Here is an 8,591-nt window from a genome sequence, read left to right on the forward strand (position 1 = left end):
CGACCTGGACTTCCGGTCCCGGCAGAAGCCAGGAGGGTGGATGGCAGCCAGCCCTACTGTCGGCAGGAAGCAAAACTCGGGGTGCTGGGTGGCCTGCAGTGCTTTAATGAGGGATCTGGACCCAGTCCAAATCTGGGGAGGGGATGCCTAGTGGCTGTGGGCAGTGGCTGACCTGACCTGGCCTCTGGCATCTCCAGGTGAGTGGAGCTCCTGTCTAGCCTTGGCCCCAACCCAGGGGTGGAGTTTGGGGACCACCGCCACCAAGCCCCGGGTGGCCTGGTCAGCAGTTCTCTGGCATGGTGCTGGTGGTCACATTTCACGATTCTGGTTCCTGAGAGCCCTGGGCTGAAGCTGAAGGTAGGCGAGGGGCTTCCTGGGGCCCCCTTAGTAGGGAAACAGGTACTCCAGATCTTCAAGCTTCCGCATGTCCTCCAGCCCAAGGGACACGGTTTTCCTCTGGGGTTCCTTGCGCTGCACAGTGATCTGGATCGGGTTGTTCTCAGGGAAGCTGTTCAAGTCAGTGGCCACGGTTGCAAACTGGAATAAAACAAAACCCCTCAAGATTCCTTCCCAGACCTGAACCTGGCTCAGCTCTTTGTTGGCCAAATGGGGTCTTGGAGAGCCTTACCACCTGCTCATGGATCCCTGAAGCAGTGTGAACCTGTGCCTTCCCTATTGTGTGAGGTTTCTAACCCCAGGGCTGGAAGCCCACCCCCACACCCCTGCCCACCTCCCTTCTCTTTGCCCCCTTTCACTTCTGCCCTATGTTTCCCTCAATGTCCTTCACTCCCCTGCCTGCTCTCAATTCTTGGTACTGAGTTGAAGAATCCCAAAGCTAACGGGCAGGGGCGTTGGAAGCTAAACATTGGAGAGAAGCTGGTGAATAGATTAGTTTGCATTCCCCAGGGGGCCCCAGAGGGGCTTAGTCCTTCCACTCCTGGCAGAAAGTAGCCTGGAATTCATGCTCATTCTTCCAGGCAGAAAGACAGCCAGCAGGAAGATGAGCCGTGGGGTCATCAGGGCGTCCCCAGCCTCCCAAACCCCTGGCTCAGACCTCTACCCCTGCCTCCCCCACCTGCCCTGGGCTCTCTTCTCCCAGGGCTCACTTTGTAGGGCTTGCACCACTTTCCCACCCCGGCTGCATTGGCGGCGCGGACGGTGAGGCAGTAAGTCGTGTTAGGCTTCAGCTCCATCAGCTTGACGGTGGTGCCCAAGATCTTGTTGAAGATCCACGGGCGATTCTTTGCCTTGGGTGGCTCATTGTCATGTGTCCTGGCCACCTCCTGCAACAGGATCTGGTAGAAACTGACCTGCTGCTTGCCCAGGGCATAGGTCCAGGAAATCTAGAGGAAGAGAGCCCCCCCCCACGCCAGGCTTCTCATCAGACCTGCTCCAGGCTGTCCTCCCCTCCCTCCCACCCCCCCAGCCATGGGGTTGAGTGCCCCACTCCCATCCCCTGCCTCTCCCAGGGCTGATGCAGGGCCGATGGAAGGTGTAAGGGACTCCATCGCCCCACAGCATAGGTGACTCCCTGGGCACCCCCACCCACCTCAGAGTGTATCCCCATCACATATTTCTTCTAGACTAGTTGAGAGGACCCTTAAAGTTCGTCTTGTCTACCTTGCTCATTGCAGATGAGGTTACAAGCTCAGAGAGGGTGAGTGGCTGGCCTGGGGTCACACAGAATGCCAGAGCCAAAGTTCAAACGGCTAGCTCCAGAGGCCACATACTTCGGGCTATGACGGTGGTTGCCGAGCCTGGCTAAGAGCTCAGGGAGTTTCTGTAACACTGCAGATTCCTGGCCCTGCTGCCTCTTGTCTGGTGTCCCATTCCCAGTTTCCCCTCCATCTAGGCCAGCGGGTCTCAAACTTGGGTGTGCATCAGGATATGCTAGAGGACTCAGTGAAACAGATTGCAGGCCCCCACAGTTTCTGATTCAATAGGCCCACGGGGGAGGTGGAGGGGAAGAGAATTTAAATTGCTAACTTGTTGCCATGTGCTGCTGATGCTGTGGGTGGCCTAAGAACCACACTTTGAGAGACACCACTTGTCTGGGACTTCCAGATCTATCTTCCTAAAACACAGGTCAATGGGGCACCTGGGTGGGTCAGTGGGTTAAAGCCCCTGCCTTCCACTCAGGTCATGATCCCAGGGTCCTGGGATTGAGCCCCCGCATCAGGCTCTCTGCTCAGCAGGGAGCCTACTTCCCCCTCTCTCTCTGCCTGCCTCTCTGCCTACTTGTGATCTCTGTCCGTCAAATGAATAAATAAAATCTTTAAAACATAAAAATAAAATACAGCTCAAATTCCATCCACCGCCAGATATAAAGCTTTGCAAAAAGCTGTTCTCTACCACTTACAGAAAAGTCTATAGTAGCCTAACAGTGCAGAACCTCTGAAGAAATGACTCCGTACTAATTTTCCCCTCTGTTCGCTGTCCTGGCCTCTAGAACAGTGCTATTCAGCCTGGGGCCCACGGGCCATGCCATCGGCACCATCTGCGAGTTTGTTGACGGTGTAGATTTGCAGGCCCCAGGCAGACCTACTGAGTCAGAATATCCAGGGATGAGCCCCGGGAACCTCATTTTTAACAAGATGATTGGATCTGCAGGTACTGAATAGCGTGAGAAGCCCCAGATTGGGACCTGAATGTTTGCTCCCACATTTTCACACCTGTGAGGCGTTGCTCGTGTCAGCCCGTCCATGGAACACCAGTCTCCCAGCCTGGATGTTTACATCCTACCTCTGTGTCCCAGCTCAAATGTTACCAAAGCCATCAAGCTCATTCCTGCACCCGGAAATAGTGTTTCTTTCCCTCTGAATTCCTGGTGACACTTGATCTGAGCTCTTCCTACAGCACTGTGCCCATTTGTGGCTAGCTGGAGGTCCTTAAAGACGCAGCCTCACTCCGCAGGCAGTGGGCGTCTTCATACACCCTGTGGAGCTCAGCTCAGCGCCTGGCACATGGGGGCGGCTGGGGAGCCTGTGCCGAACGCACCGAGAGGGAAACATACCACGGCTGTGGAATCGTTGACGGTGTGTTCACAGATGAAGGGGGCCTCCGGCACGTCCATGACTATAGAGGACTCTGAGGGGGTCGAGGAGGTGTCCGTGTCCAGCTCAGGGTTGTCAAGGTCCAGCAGGCCCCCAGGGGCGATTTGGGACTTTGACTGGTGGGGGCAGAGGGCCAGGTCCCTATTTTCTGACTCCATGGCCACCGAGGAGAAGCTGAGTTTGTTCAGCTCGCCCTCCAGCATCCCTGCGAAGAAGCTGCTGTTGGGCTGCGTCACGGCCAGTTTGATGGGATTCAGCAAGGTGGATGAGATGGGGGAGATGCTGGTGTCGTCGGAGCTGCATTCAGAGTCCTCCCCTGGCATCGGCTTCCTGAGTGGGAGGGAGACATGTGAGCTCGCAGGAGGCTGCCGCCAGCCCGCACAGTCAAGAGGCTCCCCGAGGGCCTGCCTTGTGCCCCGCTAGCCAAAATCCCCAGCTGCTTCTGAATCGCTCAGAACTTCCTTAAGCACCCTGTAGCAAGGCATCAACCACCCCAGGGAACTTACTGAAAAAATGCAGATTCCAGGTCCCTGCCCCACTTTGGGATGAGACTAGGGAAGCTGCTGAAGTATCTTTAATAAGGTCTTCAGACAAATTCTGAGCCCTGTATTCAGAGAACCACAATTTGAGAAATGGTGCTCAACCCTTAAGTCCTCCTTCCAAAGTGGGGTGTACATACCCCTGGGAAAGTCCCAAGCCAGTCTAAGGGGAGTATGGAAAAATATCTGAAAGTATCTAAAAGAAAAATAATTAACCTTTACTTGTATTTACTTCTACTATTTAACAGTAATTACTAATTTATTTACTTAGAGGACACCTGGGTGGCTCAGTGGGTTGAGCGGCTGCCTTCGGCTGGGGTCATGATCCCCGTGTGCTGGGATCGGGTCCCACATCGGGCTCCCTGTATGGTGGGGAGCCTGCTTATTCCTCTACCTCTCAGGCTGCCATTCTGCCTGCCTGTGTGCTCTCTCTCTGACAAATAAATAAAAATAAAATCTTTAATTTATTTACTTAGATTTTATTTTTTTTTAAGATTTTATTTATTTGACAGAGATCACAAGTAGGCAGAGAGGCAGGCAGAAGGAGAGAAGCAGGCTCGCTGCTGAGCAGAGAGCCCAATGCAGGGCTCAATCCCAGGACCTGAGATCATGACCTGAGCCCAAGGCAGAGGCTTAACCCACTGGGCCACCCAGGTGCCCCTACTTAGGTTTTCTAATATTTAACAATATTAATATATAGCATGCAAAATTAATAATAGTACATGTAAGATTTACATATATTGGGGTAAACACTCAAAAACTTTTCCTTCCATCCAAATCTTGTTAAATTATGAAATATTTTACACATATACAAGATAATCAAGAATAATATATTAGCAGGGACACACTATACAGTATGATAACTATAATTAATAATACTATATTGTTGGGTGCCTGGGTGGCTCAGTTGGTTAAGCAGTTGCCTTTGACTCAGGTCATGATCCCAGGGTCCTGGGATGGAGTCCCACATTGGGCTCCCTGCTCAGTGGGGAGCCTGCTTCTCCCTCTCCCTCTACCTGCCACTCCGCCTGCTTGTGCTTGCTCTCTCTCGTCAAAAAAATAAATAAAATCTTCAAAAAATAAAATACTTTATTATGTATTTGAAACTTGCTAAAAGAGCGGATCTTAAAAGTTCTTATCACAAGGTGACAGATGGAAATGGAACTTATTGGGGCAATCACTTCGCCACACACACACACACACACACACACACACGCGCGCGCGCGCGCACATCAAATCATGTTATACACCTTCCACGGATACAACGTCATGTGCCAACTGCATCTCAGTAAAACTGGAAAAAATGAATATATGATAAAGTGAGAAAATAAAGAATGAGATATTAAGCTTCCACTTAGCAACCATCCAATTTCAGAAGTACACCTCACCGCATAGCTAAAGTCCGCTGGACATTTCTGTCCCACCTGACCATACCCTCCCACTCCACAGCACATTTCAGGTTTTGTGTTTATTATTATATATGTGTCTCCACATGTTTGTGAGTGATATCTGCTATCCTTCAGCAACATAGACTTATTTTGCACATTTTAATACTTCATATAAATGGTATCACACATTGACCAGAACTTGCTTTTTTTTAACTCCATTGATTTTTAAATTTTTATTTATTTTTTAAAAAGATTTTATTTTTAAGTAATCTCTGCACCCAACATGGGGCTCGAACCCACAACCCTGAGACCAAGAGTCGTACACTCCACTGACTGAACCAGCCAGGCACTCTAACATTGTTTGTACTGACACATGTAGCTTTGGTTCAGTCAATGTAACTGCCGTACATTTTTCATTACATGGATATTTGTATTTTTACCAGTTCTTGGCTATTACAATGAAAAACCTTGTATGTGTATATTTCTTTCTTTCTTTCTTTCTTCTTTCTTTCTTTCTTTCTTTCTTTACTGATAAAGTACAGAATCCAGAAAGTTTGGCTTTCAAATCTTTTTTTTACCTTGATCCAAAGTAAATACATATTACCTACTATACTGAACATGCACATAAAACTAAACCATGCGGCACATGGGTGGCTCAGTCAGTTAAGCGGCCAACTCAAGCCCCTCTTTCCACCCCTGCTCTCTGGCCTTAGAAAGGAGGAAAGGGCCAGACTTTTGTCTTACGATAGACTGATGGTATCTTCCTGCAAGAAGTTAACGAAACTGCCCCTTGCAGAAAGTGGGAGGCCTTTGGTAGTGACGGTCCTGTTCATAGACTTGGGGTTTGGAAAGGGCTTCGACAGTTGATTGAGTGCGTTCAGAACATTGAGGGTTTCCTTCTTCAGCATGGCTTCTTCCCCATCTCCCACTTTACATAGCGTCCCTGATGCCATCTTGTTTGTTTGGGACCACAGCCGTCACTACACAGCTGACAGGAAGCAGAGAGAAACTGGGGGCAGTGGACCCACCCTTAGTTAGCATGGGATGGGGGTGCAATGAGATGACTTCATAATGATCACTGAGTGTAACAATTAGGGGCCGGCTCCCCCTTGATCTGAAGCTGCTGCTGCCCAGGGCCAATGGCAGGAGTGGGGTATAAGGCACAGACTACAACCCCCCTTGGGCCCCTTCCAGTTCTGATGCTCTGTGGTTAACAGCAGCCCTGCCTCTCTCTGAAGATCTCAAAATGCTTACCACCCGTGCCCCTGGGAGATGCTCGGGGAAGGAGGAGCAAGGTGGTGAGAGAAGGCTCCTGGGTGTGGTGGGAGGCGGCAGGGGCCCTGGGAGACAAGCAGGACTGAAATGGGTCTCTGGGAGTGGAGGCTTTGTCTCTAGGATGCTGAGGCTCTATATCCTGAAATCCTAGGCACCAAACCCCCACTGTGTCCTAGGCAAAGGGAAAGTCCAGATGGCTCATGGGGTTCCCAGGCCACATACAGCCAGGTTTTACTGCTAGAACTCAAAATGTGCCACATCCTTACCCCAAGTGTTTTCATGTGTTGAGTGACAACGGTGGGTGCCGCAGAGGAACACAAATATGGGCCATGTAGGGGCCTGATTAGGCAGAGGAACTGTAAACCCCGGATATAGGGGCGGGCCAGGCCAGATAGCCGTATTCAATCAGAGGGGTGTGCATATATTAACTGTGGTAGGTTGAAATCCGATTGGCCACCTGTGTGTGGGCGGGGCTCAGCCACCTCTATAAAAGATGGTCTGTAAGACTGGATGGGGGTTTTTTTTTCTTTTTAGCAAGAGCCCTGCACCACCGGGTGCACCACCGCGAGCGGCAGCGGCGCCACAGCCAGCGGCATCGCCCCGTGCACCGCCCAGAGCAGCAGCGGTGGCGGCGCCACTTCAAGCGGCGTCGCCCCCTGCACCGCACCGCCCAGAGCAGCTGCGGCAGCGGCGCCACAGCACGCGGCACCGCCTCGTGCACCAGAGCAGCAGTTCCAGCGGCGCCGCCTTGAACTGTAACACGAGCGGCGCCGCCCCGTGCACCACTGCGAGCAGCAGCGGCAGCGGCATCGCCCCCTGCACCGCACCGCCCAGAGCAGCTGCGGCAGCGGCGCCACAGCACGCGGCACCGCCTCGTGCACCAGAGCAGCAGTTCCAGCGGCGCCGCCTTGAACTGTAACACGAGCGGCGCCGCCCCGTGCACCACTGCGAGCAGCAGCGGCAGCGGCATCGCCCCGTGCACCGCCCAGAGCAATCGCTCGTGCACCGCCCAGAGCAGAAGCGGTAGCGGCACCACCCGGTGCACCACCGCGAGCGGCAGCAGTAGCGGCGCCATAGCGAGCGGCATCGCTCGTGCACCAGAGCAGAAGCGGTAGCGGCACCACCCGGTGCACCACCGCGAGCGGCAGCGGTAGCGGCGCCATAGCGAGCGGCATCGCCCGTGCACCGCCCAGAGCAGAAGCGGTAGCGGCACCACCCGGTGCACCACCGCGAGCGGCAGCGGTAGCGGCGCCATAGCGAGCGGCATCGCCCGTGCACCGCCCAGAGCAGAAGCGGTAGCGGCACCACCCGGTGCACCACCGCGAGCGGCAGCGGTAGCGGCGCCATAGCGAGCGGCATCGCCCGTGCACCGCCCAGAGCAGAAGCGGTAGCGGCACCACCCGGTGCACCACCGCGAGCGGCAGCGGTAGCGGCGCCATAGCGAGCGGCATCGCCCGTGCACCGCCCAGAGCAGAAGCGGTAGCGGCACCACCCGGTGCACCACCGCGAGCGGCAGCGGTAGCGGCGCCATAGCGAGCGGCATCGCCCGTGCACCGCCCAGAGCAGAAGCGGTAGCGGCACCACCCGGTGCACCACCGCGAGCGGCAGCGGTAGCGGCGCCATAGCGAGCGGCATCGCCCGTGCACCGCCCAGAGCAGAAGCGGTAGCGGCACCACCCGGTGCACCACCGCGAGCGGCAGCGGTAGCGGCGCCATAGCGAGCGGCATCGCTCGTGCACCGCCCAGAGCAGAAGCGGTAGCGGCACCACCCGGTGCACCACCGCGAGCGGCAGCGGTAGCGGCGCCATAGCAAGCGGCATCGCCCGTGCACCAGAGCAGAAGCGGTAGCGGCACCACCGCGAGCGGCAGCGGTAGCGGCGCCATAGCGAGCGGCATCGCCCGTGCACCGCCCAGAGCAGAAGCGGTAGCGGCACCACCCGGTGCACCACCGCGAGCGGCAGCAGTAGCGGCGCCATAGCGAGCGGCATCGCCCGTGCACCAGAGCAGAAGCGGAAGCGGCACCACCCGGTGCACCACCGCGAGCGGCAGCGGCGCCACAGCCAGCGGCATCGTCCCATGCACCGCCCAGAGCAGCCGCGGCAGCGGCGCCACAGCACGCGGCACCGCCTCGTGCACCAGAGCAGCAGTTCCAGCGGCGCCGCCTTGAACTGTAACACGAGCGGCGCCGCCCCGTGCACCACTGCGAGCAGCAGCGGCAGCGGCATCGCCCCGTGCACCGCCCAGAGCAGCAGCGGTGGCGGCGCCACTTCAAGCGGCATCGCCCCCTGCACCGCACCGCCCAGAGCAGCTGCGGCAGCGGCGCCACAGCACGCGGCA

General features: G+C 55.4%; 1 protein-coding gene across 1 annotated transcript; it reads right to left on the reverse strand.

The window, feature by feature from the left end:
• Positions 1-183: 183 nt before the first annotated feature.
• Positions 184-5,933, reverse strand: FNDC8 (fibronectin type III domain containing 8). The gene is made up of 4 exons (XM_045984266.1): positions 5,725-5,933; positions 3,014-3,383; positions 1,107-1,343; positions 184-537 (listed from the first exon to the last, which is right to left on the reverse strand). Exons 1-4 carry the CDS (start codon positions 5,931-5,933, stop codon positions 385-387), a joined length of 969 nt encoding a protein of 322 aa, XP_045840222.1. The 3' UTR covers positions 184-384.
• Positions 5,934-8,591: the final 2,658 nt, after the last annotated feature.

This window comes from Meles meles, chromosome 18, assembly GCF_922984935.1.
Source record: "Meles meles chromosome 18, mMelMel3.1 paternal haplotype, whole genome shotgun sequence".
NCBI classification, from domain to species: Eukaryota; Metazoa; Chordata; class Mammalia; order Carnivora; family Mustelidae; genus Meles; species Meles meles.

Excerpts from the sequence above, each read along its gene's own strand:
- FNDC8 (XM_045984266.1), bottom strand. The coding sequence starts at position 5,933 with ATGGCATCAGGGACGCTATGTAAAGTGGGAGATGGGGAAGAAGCCATG. Across the intron at positions 3,384-5,724 it reads GAAGATACCATCAGTCTATC|GAAGCCGATGCCAGGGGAGG; the intron begins GTAAGACAAAAG and ends CCTCCCACTCAG. Across the intron at positions 1,344-3,013 it reads TCAACGATTCCACAGCCGTG|ATTTCCTGGACCTATGCCCT; the intron begins GTATGTTTCCCT and ends CTCTTCCTCTAG.